The sequence below is a fragment of the Triticum dicoccoides genome, chromosome 4B, assembly GCF_002162155.2.
Source record: "Triticum dicoccoides isolate Atlit2015 ecotype Zavitan chromosome 4B, WEW_v2.0, whole genome shotgun sequence".
NCBI classification, from domain to species: Eukaryota; Viridiplantae; Streptophyta; class Magnoliopsida; order Poales; family Poaceae; genus Triticum; species Triticum dicoccoides.
The window spans coordinates 366130913-366150703 of NC_041387.1; the positions used below are offsets into that span (position 1 = coordinate 366130913).

Here is a 19791-nt window from a genome sequence, read left to right on the forward strand (position 1 = left end):
CCAAACCAATTCCCTCGACCAACATGGCCACTGTCATCTCCCGCAAGTTTAAACACCTGAGGCGTGATCTGAAAATTTGGAGTAAAGGTATTTCTAAACTGTCTATTGCCATTGAAAACTCCAACAGGGCTCTCTTCGAACTTGATGAACTTGAAAATAAAAGGCGTCTCACCACTCCAGAAACAAATTTTCGTCGCATACTCAAACACCATATTCTGAGGCTTCTTAATTATCAGAAAGAGTATTGGAGGATGAGATGTACTATTAGATGGGTCAAATTTGGCGACGAGCAACCAAATTTTTTTCAAGCGATGGCCTCAGAAAGATATAGGAGAAATAACATTGCTTCTCTCACCACGGATGATGGTTATTGTGTTGAAGATCATGCGGGCAAAGAATCAGTTATTTTTCAAGCTTTCAAAAAACAGCTTGGATCTTCTCAGCAACATGAGATGAAGTTTGATTTAGCTAGATTGATCAAGAAGGTTGAAGATTTGGACCGACTAACTGTACCTTTCACTCACCAGGAGATTGACGACGTCATTAAATACATGCCTGCGGATAGGGCTTCGGGTCCAGATGGTTTCACTGGACACTTTCTCAAATCTTGTTGGCACGTGATTAAAGAAGACTTTTACCTTCTGTGCAATCAATTTCATGAGGGCAACTTAAATCTGGAGAGTATTAATGAGGGCTTCATTACTTTGATCCCAAAAATTAATGCACCTGCTTCAGTCAATGATTACAGACCAATCACGCTACTCAATTGCTGTCTTAAGATCATTACGAAACTTCTTGCCAACCGTCTCCAAAAGATCATCCTAAAAATCGTGCACCGAAATCAATATGGCTTTTTGAAAGGCAAATCTATACAGGACTGTCTGGCGTGGGCATTTGAGTACATTTATCAATGTCAAACATCAAAGAAACCAATTGTCCTCCTTAAACTTGATTTTGCTAAGGCATTTGACACTATTGAGCATGAGCCAATGTTGGAGATTATGAGGCACATGGGGTTTAACGACAAATGGCTAAACTGGATCCAAACAATTTTGGCCTCAGGTAAATCTTTGGTCCTTTTAAATGGCGTTCCAGGGAGACAATTCCATTGCAAAACGGGGGTTCGACAAGGAGACCCACTATCTCCCCTGATTTTCGTGCTTGCCGCAGACCTACTTCAAGCTGTCATTAATGATGCTTTTGCTCAGGGCCATATTCAGCTTCCATTCCCATGTGCAACTCAAAAAGATTACCCGGTCATTCAATACGCGGATGACACAATTTTGGTACTTCCGGCTTGTGAAACTCAAGCGGCCACGATCAAGCAGTTTTTGTCGGATTATGCAACTTCCATTGGCCTTAAAATAAACTTCCAAAAATCCACTCTCATCCCAATCAACTGTGATGAGTCTCTCAGTAACAGCATTGCTCAAATCTTCGGTTGCATGACTGGCAAAATGCCTTTCACTTACCTTGGGCTGCCTTTGGGGACCACACGACCATCTGTTCAGGATCTAATGCCTTTGGTTTGCAAAGTAGAGCGCCGCCTAACTGCTACCCTTAACATGATTTCGTATGGAGCAAAGCTTTCTCTAGTAAATTCAGTGATCACTTTGCTCACGATCTTTGCTCTATGTACTCTCAAGCTTCCCATTTCCATTATTGAGCTCTTAGACAAGATCAGAAGGAAATGTCTCTGGACTAAAAAGACGGAACAGGGGGAAACATGTAACTCTCTGGCTGCTTGGAGCATGATTTGTAAACCTAAGGAGTGTGGTGGAATGGGTATACTGGACCTCAGAACACAGAGTGATGCCCTATTGCTTAAATATCTTCACAAGTTCTACAATCATTGGGATTTACCTTGGGTGGAATTAATCTGGAACACCTACTACACATCGAAAATCCCACATGCAACGGATGCATGTGGTTCCTTCTGGTGGAGAGACATCACAAAGCTCATGCCAGTTTATAGGGGGATCACCAAAGTCACAATTCAGGATGGTTGCACCACTTTACTTTGGAAAGATCTTTGGATGGATGATATTCTGGCCTCTAGCCACCCCAGGGCCTTTTCGTACACCAAAAATGAAGATATATCTGTCCAGGCACTTTTAACAGCCGACACGTTGGGGGAAACCTTCCATCTTCCCCTTTCTGCGCAGGCTCATGCAGAGCTGGTGGACCTTCAGCAATTGCTGGCTCCGATTACCTTGGACCACGAAAAGGATAAATGGACATGCATTTGGGGTAAAGGAGATTACACTGCGAGCCAATATTACTCATATTACTTCAGAGAAATAAGAGCTCACCAAACATACAAGTGGCTGTGGAAATCTAAGGTCACCATGAAAATAAAAGTGTTCGGGTGGCTACTCCTCTTCGATAGACTAAACACACGATACATGCTCAAGAGGAGACACTACAACATTGGTGACAACCACACTTGCCTGCTGTGTACTTCTCCTATTGAAGAAACTTTGGAGCACCTTTTCTTCACATGTCCATTTAGCCAAGAGTGTTGGTCACATATTAATATTATCTGGATAACACATGGTACAAGACTTCAATGGATTGAGCACGCGAAAACTACGTGGAATAGCCCGATGTTCATGGACCTCTTCCTACAGGCTGCGTGGAGCATATGGAAAGAGAGAAACAACAAACACTTCAGAGGGATTTCACCTTCGAAATCATCCTGGCTGGCTAGGTTGAGAGATGACCTTTCCCTTCTTCGTTACAGAGTGGGAGAGAAACTTCAACCCTTTTTGTCCTCTTTTGTAAATAGTATTTAAATTTATTCTTTTGTTCCCTTTTTCTAGTTTTCACCCCTCCCCCTTAGTTACAACATGGCTATGGATGTAAGGTTATAGCTCTATAAGACTTTTTGTCACTTAATTTAATACATACAGTAGGAGCCTCTCCTACTGTTTCAAGTGTCAAAAAAAGCCTTACGATCTCTACGCTTTTCATCCTTGGTCCACGCCTTTGGTTCTTTTCCACCGAAGCCATCTAGCACCTCGTCCAAATCGGTATGTGCCAGGATATCCCGCATCTTCACTTGCCACAAGGGAAAACTCGTGTCGTAGTCCAGCAGCAGAAGATCAAATTTCATCGATGCCATGTTGTTGAAACCCTAGACAGAAACAAGGCTCTGATGCCACTTGTTAGAGATACGACAGGCAAATCAACTCGAGAAAGAACGAAAAACAAGCAAGAGACACAAGATTTAACATCGAAAACCCCTCCAAGACAAAGGGGAAAAACCATGGGCGCTAGCCAGGCAAACTTCACTATATCAGGGGAGGTTGCCCAAGCCTACTGGCTATGGGCCTTGCTCTACTCGCTCGCCAGAAGTTAGTCTTTCTCTTTATACTTGATTTGGAGCATAGTATAACAGCAAGAATATGGAAACATATGCACGATTTGAGTACAATTCAAACAAAACCTACATATGTATACGTAGGTAACCATATGGAGCTGTAAACCAAGACAGAGGCCACTAAAGGCAGAACATCGAATAGTGACAAAAAACATCAAAGCAATACTAAAGAGAGAAAATAGCAAAGAGGAATCAAATTTTTCTTTGTCCAAATAGCTTCATATTTGGTGCTAAAGTTACTAATTCATCTTAGAAGAAGAAATACATCATCATCGAGGAAAACATGTACATAACTGGAAAGCTAATTCAAAAACCAAACTTAAATGTGAGCTAATTGTTTATATGCACCGAATCCATATAAATACCAATGATCGTTCTCTCTCTGAAAACAAGTAACTCACATGAGAGGGGTCTTCATATTTTCACTACCAAAATGCTAATTAAATCAAATCGTGAGCTGCACTACTATCATTTAATAAGCAGTAGTGCAACACTCTCCATCAGCCAACCACCTAGGCATGCAAAATTAGGATTTAAAATGAGATCCTTCGTTGAAAGGTGGGAACTTGTCATTGTAATTGACATGTTCATGCACAACTGTTATTCTTGTTGGTGTCTTCAAAGCATTATCGATGAATAAGATGGAAGGTAGTAAGTTAGCAAACTTACATGCTAATATAATTATTTCTACTAGCAATCAAATAAATCATGTAAGTAAGCAAGATAAAAGAGGATCATAGATGATAAATCACGCATGTAAGCAATATGAAGTGCAGGTTTATGTACACTTAGCACTTCTCATTTTCTACATAGGAAGGTCCAATTAGATGTCCCAACAACAGTATATGTTTCAAAGGCCAAAAATGCTTATTTTCATTATTGTACAGTCTAAAGCATTTTTCATGGAGATAGTCATGATATGTGATCATGCAGAATTCTAACTCGCCCAAATAGTACTAAAACATGCTCTCATACAATGGTCAATCATAAAAGGTCGCTTAATGGATCATTTAAAATTTCACCAAACAGCTCGATGATTATCTTAGGGTGCTCAATATACTACTCCTTCAAGGCATGCACCCAAATAGATTAATGTCTTACAAAGAAGCTTCAATGGGATATAGTACTACACCTACATAGATAAATTCATATTTTTTTCGAAAAACAACGAAGGATCAGAGTATTGCTGGGTCGGTATAGTATTCCAGTGTTAATGTATATACGGTGGAAGTTTAGGAATTAGTTCACTTCTTTAACAAAATAGGAAAAGTGTGGCATATAGCATGAAGAATAAATGCAAGAAAGTAAACTGATGAGCACGGAACCAATAATATTTGAAGTCCCATGGTGAATTTCCCTTCAAAAGTCTGCAGCGGGAACGCACATGACAAAGAAAAAAAAAGTAAAGTAGATCCTTGTGTTTATCTTCTGCAAAACATGGCTATTTTCAACATAACCATGTAACTATGTTATGCTGCACAAACAAAATCATTAAGAAATTACTCTCTTAATCTTTTCTTTGTAGGTGCCACGCTACAAACAGAAGGCCCAAGAAAATGTCACATTGCATAGAATAAATGAGTCATGGTGGGTAAATCAAACCGACTTACTTTCCACACAAACCTGAATCGCAACTATCCAAACTTGATCGGCTGTATCAGGGCTATTTGGGGAAGGGGACTTTTGCTTTGACTCTAACCCAATCACCAGCCTACAAGCACAAATAGAAGATGAGGATCCAATTGATTTTCCCTACAAATATTAGGACAAAGAATAGCTCTAATGCGAAACAACAAAAACTAAAAGTAGCTAAAGAAGGGGAATGTAGGAGACTTCATATATACCTTAAAACCATTGATCTTCTCCATGTCTGATAGATCTGCCTGCCAGGGTGCAGATCTATTAGGAATATCAATTATGAGCAGACCAACGTTGTTAATGTCGATTATTTTCCCTATTATGTGTTGAGTTTCGAAAAATGAGTGCTTTTGCTAACAAGTAAAAGGATCTATGATGGTATCCACTATATAGAGATTATTTCTCTTTGTCAAATGACTTCAATGAATTGCTTTTGCTTGAGAAATAGCTTTTATTAAAGCCAAATATCCAACATCTAGCACAGTAGGACGCGATATGATTTTTTCGAGGATGAATTATCATACCAACAAAATGCATACAGTTAGACAAACAACACAGATACTTGATACTCTTCTCCTATACAAAATTAGCAACATTCAGAGGCAATTAATAAGAATCCAAACTAAATATTTGCATCAATCAAATATCTGCACAAATATACAGAAGAAAATGAACCTATAACTTCATGGTTCTATATGGACAAAAAGATCCACAACTAGACCTAAACATCACCAAGGATAAGAAATAACAGAGCATTTTTCTTCGCCTGATGCAGGGTCAAGGCTAGTCAAGGTCAGCAGCTCCTCCCCACCTGCTACGACCGCTACAACCTTGGGCGAAAATGTGGTCAGAGACGGCACAAGGGAAGTTGCTCCCATCTCTACATCCTTCCTCCTCTCACCCAGCCTTGGCTCTCCACCACCAGTCACAGGAGAGTTGGCCAGTTGGGGCAGAAAATCTTGGCATAAAGCTCTTGACCATCCTCTTCCCTGTCGTTCCTCTACCTCCCTTCCTCTTCTCAACTAGCCATGGCTCTTGGCAAGTTTCCTCGAGCTGCAAGCCATGGAGGAGCACTCCACCAGCTGCATTAGCTAAGCCTCTAGATCTGGCCGCCAACATCATCGCTCCCACCTCCTACCCTACGAGCAACCATCATATCATTCCACCCCGAGAGAGAGAGTGAGTGAGAGAGAGAGAGAGAGATGTACCTCAGTACCTGTAGGTCCAGACCCGCAGATTAGACTGGAACCAGAACAACGAACAAAGAGGGCAGCCTCCAGCCGACCGGTACGCAATGAAGTTGAGCCCGGGATGGGCAGCGAAGGTCGGACCGCCGCTATTCGTCCTTCTGCCGCCTCCGCGAACTCTTGGCTCTAGCCGCTGCCGCCGGGGATGCTTATCATTCACACGCCCCTGCCCCTACAAGAGAGGATGGAGGCGAGGGCATCGAGGGGACGATAGAGGCGACGAGCGGGAGAGGGAAGGCGGCAGCGTCGGAGAGGAGAGGAGGGAGTCGGAGGAGAGGAGGCTGAGGGGGCGCGAGCTCTAGACGAGAAGGGTTGGCGGCTAGGGTCTGACACTTTGCTGGGAAGGGAGAGAAATCGAGGATGGAGGGAGGGGTGCGGCATGCGGGCGAGGGACTTTCCAGGCCACGACTTGCCCTATGCTCCCGCAAACCACGCGATGCGCAGGACTGGGCGCACTCGCACCTTGAAAGGGCTGGCCCAGCCATGACAGAAGCTGCAAGAGCCCATCGAACATTGGGCCATGCAAAACTACCACATGGTCAAAACAAAACACTGTAACTACCAGCGAACATCCAACGATACACACAAAGTCAAAGCTCAGACTGACAAGATCAAAGGGCAGAAAACGCATGACACCGGGGGCTTGCCGGGGGAGCGAGTTGCGCAGCCACATTATATGCTAGAATTAATACAAGTAGTATGCCTGCAAATGTACATCTTTAAACAAACCACTGGTTTCTACTCCCTTCATCCCATAATATAAGAGCAATTTCAATCGATATTAAAACAAAATCGAGAACAGGACAGCACCTCTTTGCACGTCCCACCTGACGTCCCTCTCCTCCTCCACTCCCTCTCGCCCCCATTCCGCTTTGGACTGTCTAAAAATTTCTCTCCGGCCACCTTCTCTCTCCTCCCACCGACTCCTTCGGCAATGCCGCCGCGGCGCGCGCGCGCGCGCGGCCGCCGGCGCTGCTAGATCCTTGCACGATCCACGCCGCAGCCGGGAGCCCTTAAACCTGCGCAGCGAGACGACCAATGCACGAGCGCGCCCGGCCAGGGCGCGGGAGACGACCGTGCGCGTGCCGCGTGTCACCGATGCCGCCCCCCGGCGAAGACCCCGACGCGCCGCCCTCGTGCAGCAGCTCCGACATCAGCGAGCCGCAGGACCAGCAGCGCTCGGAGCGGGCGCTCTCCAACGGAGATCTCTACCTGGGCCAGTGGCGCGGTGGCGTGCCACACGGCGACGGCAAGTACCTGTGGGCGGATGGCTGCATGTACGAGGGCGAGTGGCGCCGCGGCAAGGCCACCGGACGCGGGAGGTTCTCTTGGCCGTCGGGAGCCACCTACGAGGGCGAGTTCTTGGACGGGTTCATGCACGGCGCGGGAACCTACGTGGGCGCCGCGGGGGACAGCTACCGCGGCGCGTGGGCCAAGAACCTCGAGCACGGCGCCGGCGAGAAGCGATACGCCAACGGCGACTGCTACGACGGCGAGTGGCGGGCGGGGCTTCCGGACGGGTGTGGCCGCTACACCTGGCGCGATGGCACCGAGTACGCCGGCGGCTGGCGCGCGGGGCTCATCCACGGCCGCGGCGCCCTGGTCTGGGCGAACGGCAACCGCTACGATGGCGGCTGGGAGGGCGGCCGCCCGCGCGGACAGGGCATGTTCCGGTGGTCGGACGGCAGCCTGTACGTCGGGTTCTGGGGCCGGGAGGCCCCCGGCGGCGCCCTGCACCAGAAGGGCGTGTACTACCCATCCCCGGGGGCGGCAGGCGAGACGAGGACGCGCGACCCGAGGGAGGTGTTCACGAGGGAGCTGCCGGAGTGTGTGCGCTCTGGCACGGAAAGCCAGTCGGCGCTGCCGTCACTGAGGTCTCTAAAATGGCTGGCGCGGTCAGTCAGTGGGCGCGGGAGCTCGTCGTCGGGCCGGAGCAATCTTTCGGGTGGGAGTAATTGGGGTTCAGATGGAGACGTCAAGTGCGAGCTTGCTGACGACTGGAAGCGTCGTAACAGTACGAGGGAGGGTAGGGGGCTGCTGCCGCTCCCTTCGCCGGCGCCAGCGCCACAAGTAGCCAAGGGTGCACCGCTGCGGGTGTCGAAGCGGCAGGGGGAGACCATTGCCAAGGGGCACAAGAACTACGAGCTCATGCTCAACCTGCAGCTGGGCATCAGGTGCATTTCTTTCCCCTGATTAGTACACCTTGAATTCTTATTCTTCCTGTGAATTACAGAAACTGGTGGAGGTGTTTTTTTTTTGAGAGAGAGATTTGAAATTTCAATTAGACATCGCCATGATTGTCAGAGGATCTGCATTGAGATTGCTCGTTTAACTGTTTATCATGTTGTTGCTAAACATGAACACCAACAATGTTCCATTCTATTGGAGAGAACTGAAGCACATACATGCACATTATAATGTTCTTAGCAAGTAATGTAAGCCTATTTTTTTTCCTTGCCATACATACATTGGAAGCACAAAATATCGAACAGATATCAATAACAGAAATTTAGAAACAAAATTACATTTCATAAACCCAAGAAGGCTTGCACATTTTGAAGATATAAAACTTAATTTTGTTTAGTTCTTCAACGAAAAATGATGCTTATAAGGATTACCAATGAACTATTACAAACTTGGTGTCCACAAAAAAATGGACCATGCACATTTGAAAATGTCTCCTTTTAACTGGCGAGTATTGAATAGATCAGAAAATGGTACTTGTTGTTACCCCAGGGGCTGTTAGGTCACCCGCAGTAGCATGTATATTTTCTTACATTACCCAATTTACTTTTAGAAATCAGGATTTATTTTTTATTTTCAAGTCTTGTATATGTAGTTTTTGTAGTATAAACTCGATAAATTCGAAGTTCTTTTTTTGGACAGAGAATTTATTTTCATACGATTGATGAATGTCTTTCTGAACTTGTACGTTACAATTTCTTAATATCTGAATATGCTATCTTGGGCATAGGCATGCAGTAGGAAGGCAAGGTCAGGTTATACTAGATCTGAAATCATCAGCATTTGACCCAAAGGAAAAAGTATGGACAAAATTCCCCCCAGAAGGCTCGAAATATACCCCTCCACACAATTCTAGCGATTTCAAATGGAAAGATTACTGCCCAAAGGTGTTCTGGTTGGTCATCACTCCCAAGAGAAAGATTTTCCTATCTTATGACCATATTATGGTATTGTACTCATCAACATATGCACACATATTTGTTCTGAACTAATTCACAGGACATTGCGCAAGCTGTTCAAGGTCGATCCAGCCGACTATATGCTATCTCTGTGTGGAGATGATGCTCTACGTGAGCTCTCATCCCCTGGTAAGAGTGGAAGCTTCTTTTACTTGACAAACGATGATCGATACATGATAAAGACAATGAAGAAATCTGAAGTAAAGGTTTGTCCTCCTTTTCTGTCTTCGCCTGAACGTGAAATTTTGTTCTGAACTTATGGATTATTTGTTTCCTTACAGATGCTTCTGAAGATGCTTCATGCTTATTACAATCATGTCCGCGCATTTGAGAATACCCTAGTGGCAAAGTTTTTTGGTCTACACTGTGTGAAGTTGGCTGGAGCAAACCAGAAGAAGGTTAGAAAGTATATACTTGTTTCTTTTTTGCGCAAACACACACAAAATGTGCATCATTTGTATTAGAAGAAAGAGTGAAATGCCAAAATAGCACGTATATAAGGGTTTTCATTCTGTCCTCACGCTGTAATTACTCCTATTCATGAATCTGCTGTTGTCAAGTATAATACTCCCTCCATTTTTATATACAAGGCCACTATGAAATATACGTTTTGCATCTATATAAGGCCACCAACAGTAATCGAGGTAAAATTAATGATATTTTCTCGTACTAGCAACATGTTTAATAGTTGCATGCATGCAGTCATAATGACAGTCAGCTACTTCCTCCACTCAGTTTTCTTGCATGCATATGGAGTATTTATCATCCCAGTAAACGAAAAGAAAAGCTGACTTTTAAAGCAGACATTAAATTTTACATTGGTACCTGTAATTTGAGTTTGTGGCCTTGTATATAAAAATGGAGGGAGTATCAACTGTTAGAGTACGTAATGGGCCCATTAGTCTTAGGATTAATTAGAGATAAGGGTTGCTTGCTTAGGGGCCAAGTAAGCCTTGCTTGGGAGTCAAGTAAACCTCTCTATATAAAGAGAGGAGATGTGTCAATCTAATCAAGCAAGAATTAAGAAGGAAATCCCTTCCCTTTTGCCCGGCCGTGGGCAAAAAGGCCCCCACCCGGCCCTCTCGCGCCCTCCTTCTAGCAGTGCCATAACAATTTGGTATCAGCTAGCTTTGGTTCGATCATGTCTTCACCGCCGCCAAGCCCGTCTCTTCCGCTGCCGGTCACCTTGTCGCCTCTGGCGACCACCACCGTCGTTGCCCCGCTCCTGCCAGCGCCGGGGTTCTCCGTCGCACCCACCCCCGCCGTCCTCACCTGGGAGGAGATCCACCTGTTCTTGGCCGGGTCCTACGGGCCACACCCGGCTGCGACGCCCATCGCCGCCCCCACGCCGCCGTGGCTGTCGTGGCAGCCACCGCACCAGGCGGCCTTCGCCGCGCTCGCCGGGCCGCTGCAGCAGCCGCCATCCATCGCCACCACCGCCCAGCCCTGGCTGCAGTGGTAGCCGCCGCTCCTGGCGGCCTCCGCCGCGTCCGGCGCGGCACCGCAGCAGCCACCGCCGGTCAGCTCCGCCGTCCAGTATGGGATGCCCTACGACGGGAGTGCGACGACCTCGCTCCCATCAGCGCCGCCGCCGTCCCAGGGCGTCCACATCCAGCAGATCAAGTCCCCGCCGTCGCCGTCACCGCTTCCGTCTTGGATCGCTACCCACCACGTGTCGGCGGCGGTGAGGCTGCAGGCTGCTGCACGCGGCCTCCTAGCGCGTCGGCGTGTGCGGGAGATGCGTGGTCTGCAGCTGCCACTCCTCCAAGTTGCCCTTCGCTGCGCAAAGGACCTCGATCTCGTCCGCTGCGTCGGGGATCTTGGGCATGCGGTTTCCCCCGCGGGCGCTAGGCATGTTGTTTTCCCCGCGGGCAGCGACCTCAAAGTCTGCGACATCGGCGGTTGGGGTGGCGCATCCCTTGTTAGATAATAACGAGAAATAAACGAGACAGAGAGACACGAATTTTTACGTGGAAACCCTTGCGGGAGAAAACCACGGACGCACGAAGGCGCAATCACTATAAGGAGGAGTATTACAAGCACGAAACGAGAGACCGTCTGAGGTGCAACTACATGGGGTATATATGAGGGCAATACATGAGAGTCCTTGGAGGACAAGTAAACGAGTTGTACTCGTACGCGTCGACGTCAACGCAAAGGCCCACACCGTTTGTACTACGTCTAGTCCAATACGGTATAATTTGGATCACAATTTAACAATCTCCACCTTGATCCAAATTCCCTCCAGTAGTCGAAGAAAGTGAAGAACTCCATCCAAATCAGCATAAACACCTTGTGCGTCAAAGTCCATAGGACTAATGAGAAATACCAACTAAGCCTGAGCAAAGCTCAAACTTATTGGTAGGAACTGGCTTTGTCATCATATCAGCAGGATTATCATGAGTACTTATCTTGCATACCTTCAAATCACCTTGAGCAACAACATCTCGAATATAGTGAAATCTAACATCAATGTGCTTTGTCCTCTCATGATACATTGGATTCTTTGTAAGATATATGGCACTTTGACTGTCAGAAAATACGGTAGGGCAAGATGAATCTCCACAAAGCTCAGTATATAAACCTTTCAACCAGATAGCTTCTTTGCATGCCTCAGAATAGCCATATACTCGGCATTAGTAGTGGAACATGCCACAATAGACTGCAAAGTTGCTCTCCAACTCACAGCACAACCATCAATGGTAAAAACATAACCTGTGAGTGATCTTCTCTTATCCAAATCACCAGCAAAATCAGAATCAACAAAACCAACATGTCCATCTCCAGTTTTCCCAACCTGTAAATAAGCATTAGAAATACCACGCAGGTATCTGAAAATCCACTGAACTGCTCTCCAATGCTCTTTTCCAGGATTAGCCATGTATCTACTGACAACACTCAACGCATATGATAAATCCGGACGAGAACAAACCATGGCATACATAAGTGAACCAACTGCACTCGAATAGGGAACTCTAGACATGTACTCAATATCTACATCTGACTTAGGACATAAAGCTGATGATAATTTGAAGTGTGCAGCTAACGGTGTACTCACCGGCTTGGCATTATGCATATTAAAACGGCGAAGAACTTTATCAATATATCCCTTCTGACTTAGATATACTTTTCCAGACGGTCTATCTCTGGATATTTCCATGCCAAGTATTTTCTTTCTGCACCCAAATCCTTCATCTCAAATTCATTGCTCAATTGCTTCTTTAGTTCATTAATATCTGACATACTCTTTGCAGCAATAAGCATATCATCAACATAAAGGAGCAAATAAATAGTTGAACCATTGACAGTTTTCAAATAAACACAACTATCATAATTAGACCTTTTGAAACCTTGAGAGAGCATAAAGGTGTCAAATCTCTTGTACCACTGTCTAGGGGATTGCTTCAATCCATACAGAGATTTCTTTAACTTACAGACAAGCTTTTCTTTTCCAGGAATAACAAAACCTTCAGGTTGTTCCATATAAATATCCTCTTCTAATTCTCCATGTAAAAATACAGTTTTAACATCCAATTGTTCAAGCTCAAAATCATGCATGGCAACAATACTGAGTAAAGTGCGAATAAAGCTATGCTTCACAACAGGAGAAAAGACTTCGTTATAGTCAATACCTGGAATCTGGCTATAACCTTTAGCAACTAACCTTGCTTTATATCTTGTCTCATCATTAGGAGAAACACCTTCTTTCCTCTTGAAAACCCACTTGCAACGAATAGGTTTCTTCTCTCTAGGCAATTTTACTAAATCCCAAGTGCCATTCTTTTCAAGTGATTCCATCTCATCATGCATAGCGGTCATCCACTTATTACTATCACCAGAAATAATAGCCTCGGAATATGAAGAAGGCTCAGAATTACCTTCAATTTCTTCTGCAACAGATAAAGCAAAAGAAACAATATTGCACTCTTCAATTAACCTGTCAGGTTTATTAGTACCCCGCCTAACTCTGTCACGTGCAAGATTCCAACTGGGTGGAACAATAGGCTGATTTGGAGTAGGAGTGACATGTTCATCATCAACGACGGGTTCATCATGTGCATCAACAATTTCATTACCAGATGTATCACCTGAATCAATAACATGCTCCACCTGAATAGTAGGCTGCTGAATAGTAGGCTGCTGTTCACTCTCAACAGGAACATTAGTAGATGAAACATCATGTAACATAGCAGTTTCATTAAAGATAACATTTCTGCTAATAACAACCTTCTGGGTTTCAGGATTCCACAATTAAAAACCTTTAACACCAGATTCATAACCAAGAAAGATGCACTTAACAGCCCTAGGCTCCAATTTTCCATTATCAACATGAGCATAAGCAGTGCAACCAAAAACTCTCAACTGTGAATAATCAACAGGTGAACCAGACCATACCTCAATTGGAGTTTTCTTATTAAGAGCAATAGATGGTGAACGGTTAATGAGATAACAAGCAGTGGAAGCGGCCTCGGCCCAAAAACGCCTATGCAAACCTGCATTGGACAACATGCAACGGGCCCTAGAAATAATGGTCCTGTTTATACGCTCAGCAACACCGTTTTGTTGAGGAGTATAAGGAACGGTGTAATGTCTGACAATGCCTTCAGACTTGCAATCATTCTTAAATTGCTTAGAACAGAATTTCATACCATTATCAGTGCGAAGTATTTTTACCTTCCTTTCAGTTTGCCTTTCAATCATAATCTTCCACTCCTTAAATGCTGAGAATGCTTCATATTTATGCTTCAAGAAATAAGGCCAAACTTTTCTCGAATAATCATCAATAATAGTCAGCATGTAACTAGCACCACCTAGTGACTTCTTGCGAGATGGTCCCCATAAATCAGAATGCACATAATAAAGAATACCTTCAGTTGTATGGGTCGAAGTATTGAACTTCACCCTTTTGTGCTTGCCGAAGATACAATGCTCACAAAATTTCAGTTTACCAGGTTCATATCCATCAAGAAGACCTCTCTTATTTAATTCTGCTAAACCAAGTTAACTCATATGTCCAAGACGCATATGCCAAAGGTTAGCAGCATCACAATCAGAATTCTTTGAAACAACTGGAGTAGCGTTACCTGAAACTGTAGAACCTCGAAGGTAATAAAGACCAGGTCGAACTTAAGTCACCTTTCATCACAACAAGGGAGCCTTTGGTGACCTTCAAAACACTATCTCCACCTGAATACTTGTACCCCTTTGCATCAAGGGCACTAACGGAGATACGATTTCTCTTCATCTTCGGAATATACCGAACATCTGTCAAAGTTCTGATCATGCCATCAAACATCTTGATTCGAACGGAACCTATGCCTTCAATCTTGCATGGTGAATTATCAAAACCCAAAACGAAACCAGCAGTAGTAGTGGAATCAAAAATATTAAACCAATCTCTATGTGGACACATATGAAAGGTGCATGCGGTGTCAAGTACCCACTCATCATTGGTCTCAGCACATCCAGCAATAACGACAAGAGCATCATCGGAACTATCATCACGAGCAACGTTAGCAGAATTTTCACCTTGTTTGTTACCTTTCCTCTTTTCTTTATTCTGCAACTTGAAACACTCTGAGATGTCATGCCCGTCTCTCTTGCAATACCTGCAATACTTCTTGTCTCTGGATTGCGACCGGCCCCTGTAGCCGTTTTTACTTTTGCCTCTGTTTCCATTATTGGAGTTCTTCTCCTTTGTCCTGCCACGAACAGATAATCCCTCGGCTTGGGATGAACTCGAACCATCATGAGGCACCATTAATTTCATCTTCTCCTTAGAGTTCAAAGCTTCATAAACTTCATTAAGTGTGAGAGTATCACGACTGTATAATATGGTGTCTCTAAAATTGGTATAAGAACTTGGCAGTGAACAAAGTAACATTAAAGCAGTATCTTCCTCTTCATACTTAACCTCCATTGCAGCTAGATCATATATGATCTCTTTAAATTCTGAAATATGATTTAAAACATACCTCCCTCGGGTAACCTGTGCAGGAATAATTTTTGCTTCAGATGCATCTTGCTGGTGAGATCTTTAGTCATGCAAATCCCTTCCAGTTTTAACCATAGAGCGGCGGCAGTTTTCTCGCTCAAAACTTCCTGCAAAATATTATTATGCAAATGGAGTTGAATTTGTGACAAAGCCTTACAATCAATTCTTTTTTCCTCATCAGTCCAGTCCTGAATCCTTTGTTTCCCAAAACTATCCAGTGCTTCATCATAGTCGGATTGTGCCAACAACGCACGCATCTTGACTTGCCATAGGATAAACCTTGTGTCACAGTCCAGCAGCGGAAGATCGTACTTCATGGATGCCATGAGTCGAACAAATCTGTGCACAAAGTAGTACAAGTCGGAGTAGAATAATTCTTGACAGAATTAGTTTGCGGAGCAAAAATAAAAAATACTAGATAAATAGCACGTAGCTTTCTGGGGTAGATGTAGCGACTGGAGTTCAAAAACACAAGAGCCAAACTTGTGCAAGCTCACGTCAGAACTAGCAGGCTCTTGTCTTCACGTGAACAGGACCCAACTAGTACTCTCGGTGGGAAGTACTAGTAGCCCCAGCGATCAATTAAAAACGCGTGAGTAGCAGCAGCGGCAACGCGTAATCTCCTCGGAACTTGATCCATACGTAGACGTGGAGCAGCAGCGGAACTCGACGGATTAGACAACGACGACTGCTGCAGAAATCCTGTCGGTCTCGGGTACTCGGCTTCTAGGGCGGTGCAGCAGAAATCGATCCGGACGGATCGCCTGGTCGGTGTGCGGCGGCGCACGCCGATGAAAACCCTAACTTCTCTCGTCTCAAATCTCGTATCCGTAAACTTGGCTCTGTATACCACTTGTTAGATAATAACGAGAAATAAATGAGACAGAGAGACACGATTTTTTACGTGGAAACCCTTGCGGGAGAAAACCACGGACGCACGAAGGCGCAATCACTGTGAGAAGTATTACAAGCACGAAACGACAGACCGTCTGAGGTGCAACTACATGGGGTATATATGAGGGCAATACATGAGAGTCCATGGAGGACAAGTAAACGAGTTGTACTCGTACGCGTTGACGTCAACGCAAAGGCCCACACCGTTTGTACTACGTCTAGTCCAATACGGTATAATTTGGATCACAATTTAACATCCCTCCTCGTCATTCTCCATCGCAAGCCCTCCACTCTTCCATGTGCCGTGCAGACCAACAGCCATCCAGCTGGGAGAAGGCAGGGTGTCACCGACAGGAGCGCACCGCGTAGCACCACTGCTTTCCGCAGCCGGCCGCCGCGAAGGCGCCTCTACTGGTCGCTCTTGCAACCACTTCCAGGTGGCCATACACATGCACTCCTTTGGTCCAGGTGGTGTCCATGGGATCCAGGTGGCTGTACACGTGCACGTCCAACGTGCGGATGGTGTCCACTTTTTGTTGAGGGGTCCAAAATAAAGCGTCCGAGTCCATTTCAGGCTGAGTCATAAAACAAGCCGAGATGTAAAAGGCTTGTTTTTAGGTGTTAGGTTTGTGTTGCGTCGAGTCATGGTTATAAGTTGGTTAGGCTGTAGCTCGAGGACAAGCTGCATGTCCAGGTGGGGTGTAGTGTTAGAGTACGTAATGGGCCTAATGGGCCCATTAGTCTTAGGGTTAATTAGAGATAAGGGTTGCTTGCTTAGGGGTCAAGTAAGCCTTGCTTGGGAGCCAAGTAAACCTGTCTATATAAAGATAGGAGATGTATCAATCTAATCAAGCAAGAATTAAGACGGAAATCCTTTCCCTCTTGCCCGGCCGTGGGCAAAAAGGCCCCCGGCCGGCCCTCTCGCGCCCTCCTTCTAGCAGCGCCATAACATCAATCCTGACAGTCTGCTTGATGCTGTACTACCACCCAGGTTCGTTTTGTCATAATGGGGAACCTGTTCTGCTCCGATCACACTATTCATAGGCGATTTGATCTGAAAGGATCATCTCTTGGCCGGACAACTGACAAGCCACAGGCAGAGATTGATGAGCATACAACTCTGAAAGATCTTGATCTTAATTTTATCTTTCGGTTGCAAAAACAATGGTTTGAAGAGTTCCGAAGGTGCGAACATCTTATGCCTAATTTTTGTATTGTGTTTTCTGAATGACCTAGGCACCAAATGCTAACCAATGATATCTGAACCCTATGTACTAATCTAGTTCTTACATACTTCGAAGCAGGCAAGTGGACAAAGACTGTGAATTTCTGGAGCAGGAGAAGATTATGGATTACAGTCTCTTGGTGGGCGTACATTTTAGAGGTAAGAGAGAGATACTTAAGGCACTTTGTAAAAATACAAAATGCTGACTTGATTTTTACTTTGGTTAAAGGTGCCATTGACATCGATGGTGAGAAACCTGCCACACCCCGCGTTTCAAGATGGGACAGGAATCACTTTCTTTCTGATCCAAACAGGTAAATAAGACAGTAAATTATGTTCTCTTGCCTAATACTACAGTCCTAGTTATAATTGCTTTTGCTCTTTCTAATCATGTAGTTGGTAAGTATGTAGTTCTTGAGCCAGCTCATCATTGAGATGATTCATGTTTCAGCTTCATTGTGGTACAAATTTTGACATGGAAACGTTTTAGGTACCCATCTATTTTAAATGACAAAGTTGACATTAATTTCTATAGCCAGGATGTTCATTCTTCTGACTAGAAAGTATTTTAGGTTCATTTAGTAATATTTCCTATTGTGTCATTTCTTGGTTAATGCGTATACCACATATAGTTTCTGGTGGTGTAAATTCTCCAGTGTGTCAATCCAGTCATATGGTCCCCATTGTTACCTAGTAGTATTAAACATTTTTTTGTTTAGAACCTTCCTATCTTGTACTCCCTCCGTCCGAAAATACATGTCATCAAAATGGATAAAAAAGGATGTATCTAGAACTAATGTACATCTAGATACATCCCCTTTTATTCATTTTGATGACAAGTATTTCCGGAGGGAGGGAGTATATGTTTTCATATTCACCAGATTTACCGTGGATTCACATGCTTAGTTCACACTTTTTAGTACTAGTGGCACTAAACAATTTGTCAAATCTAATGAAAAATCAGATTAGGCTATCACCTTATGTTTAGGATTGTCCTGATGCCATTTTCCCCTGGAAGATGTATCTGATGAAGGTATTTTAATGGTCTTTAGGTCTTGTAACAATAAACATAATTGATATTATTTGGTTGGACAGGTGGTGTAAGATTAAACTTGGGGCGAATATGCTGTCAAGAGCTGAACTGACAATCCGAAAGAACGACTGTGATGTTATTGGAGAGCCAACTGGGGAATACTGTGATGTTATATTGTATTTTGGAATAATAGACATACTTCAAGACTACGATATAGGCAAAAAGATTGAGCATGCATACAAATCTTTCCAATATGACTCTACATCCATTTCAGCGGTAGATCCAAGACAGTACTCCAGGCGCTTTAAAGATTTCATATACAAAGCATTCCAAGAAGACAGAGTAGACAGCTAAAAGCATATGGACACCTTCTCCAGCAGCTGATGTAATTTTGAAAGCGAAGATCAACTTTTCTGGGCCAAAGATCAAGCTGAGCATAATGCAGCATAGCATGTCATGTGCAAATTTGTACCTTGTCGGTTGCCTTCAGCAGCTTCCGTAGAAGACATCAGGATGAGTGAGTTGCTGGAGAACCTGCTGATGCTTCGCCTTCCAGGAATTGGATTAGCTTTCATGTAATATATGAGTAGCTACGTACATAACACACGGACTTCACTCACTAATATTTACAGGAGTAGATGTAACTTCCAGATTCAAATCACACATAGAAGCATGTAACCACAAGTGCACAGGCCAGTCAGGGGTTGCAAATGCTCTTTTGCCTGAGGATACCAATGTCACCATTCCTGAAAGTTAACCATATTGAAAGTCTGAAACCTTTGGCATACCGCGAGAAAATTCATTTATTGTTGATTTTAGGCTACACCATCAAGCTAATATGGATTCCAAATCCATAGCGATTAATCAACTCAGTTTTGGTATCCCCTCGTCTTAAATAAGATGCATGGGTCCTGAATATTTTCTTTACTACTACCTTTGGGTGCACTGGAAAGCAAGGTATATTCTTTTTTCCGAAACGGAGGCAAAAGATTTGCCTCATCGATTAATTAAGCAGAAGAGAATTGCCCAGTTAACTAAGTGGAATGTAAACTCCTTAAGTGGGACGTAAATTATACAAGGAACATAAAATCCATAATGAAACATACAGGTTTACGCTAATATTTGAAAGCAAGGTATAAAGCAAGGTATATTCATGATGGTGGTGTTTCTGACT

The 19791-nt window shown here is 44.3% G+C and overlaps 1 protein-coding gene and 1 long non-coding RNA gene across 2 annotated transcripts; one reads left to right on the forward strand and one right to left on the reverse strand.

The window, feature by feature from the left end:
- Positions 1-2829: 2829 nt before the first annotated feature.
- Positions 2830-6613, reverse strand: LOC119293632. Its single transcript, XR_005143162.1, has 3 exons — positions 6229-6613; positions 5227-5265; positions 2830-5093 (listed from the first exon to the last, which is right to left on the reverse strand). It is a non-coding gene; the product is annotated as an uncharacterized LOC119293632 (long non-coding RNA).
- A 533-nt stretch (positions 6614-7146) lies between these two features.
- On the forward strand, positions 7147-19402 carry LOC119296174 (phosphatidylinositol 4-phosphate 5-kinase 6-like). Its single transcript, XM_037574558.1, has 8 exons — positions 7147-8441; positions 9242-9406; positions 9511-9676; positions 9752-9868; positions 17351-17544; positions 17664-17743; positions 17814-17898; positions 18680-19402. The coding sequence occupies exons 1-8, from the start codon at positions 7306-7308 to the stop codon at positions 18969-18971; spliced, it is 2235 nt and encodes a 744-aa protein (XP_037430455.1). The 5' UTR covers positions 7147-7305; the 3' UTR covers positions 18972-19402.
- The last annotated feature ends 389 nt before the right edge of the window (positions 19403-19791 follow it).

Bases quoted from the DNA above. Each gene is read 5' to 3' on its own strand.
- LOC119296174 (XM_037574558.1), top strand. From the start codon at position 7,306: ATGCACGAGCGCGCCCGGCCAGGGCGCGGGAGACGACCGTGCGCGTGC. The intron at 9,407-9,510 runs GTTGGTCATCAC...ACTAATTCACAG, and splicing joins TACTGCCCAAAGGTGTTCTG to GACATTGCGCAAGCTGTTCA. The intron at 17,899-18,679 runs GTAAATAAGACA...TTGGTTGGACAG, and splicing joins TTTCTTTCTGATCCAAACAG to GTGGTGTAAGATTAAACTTG.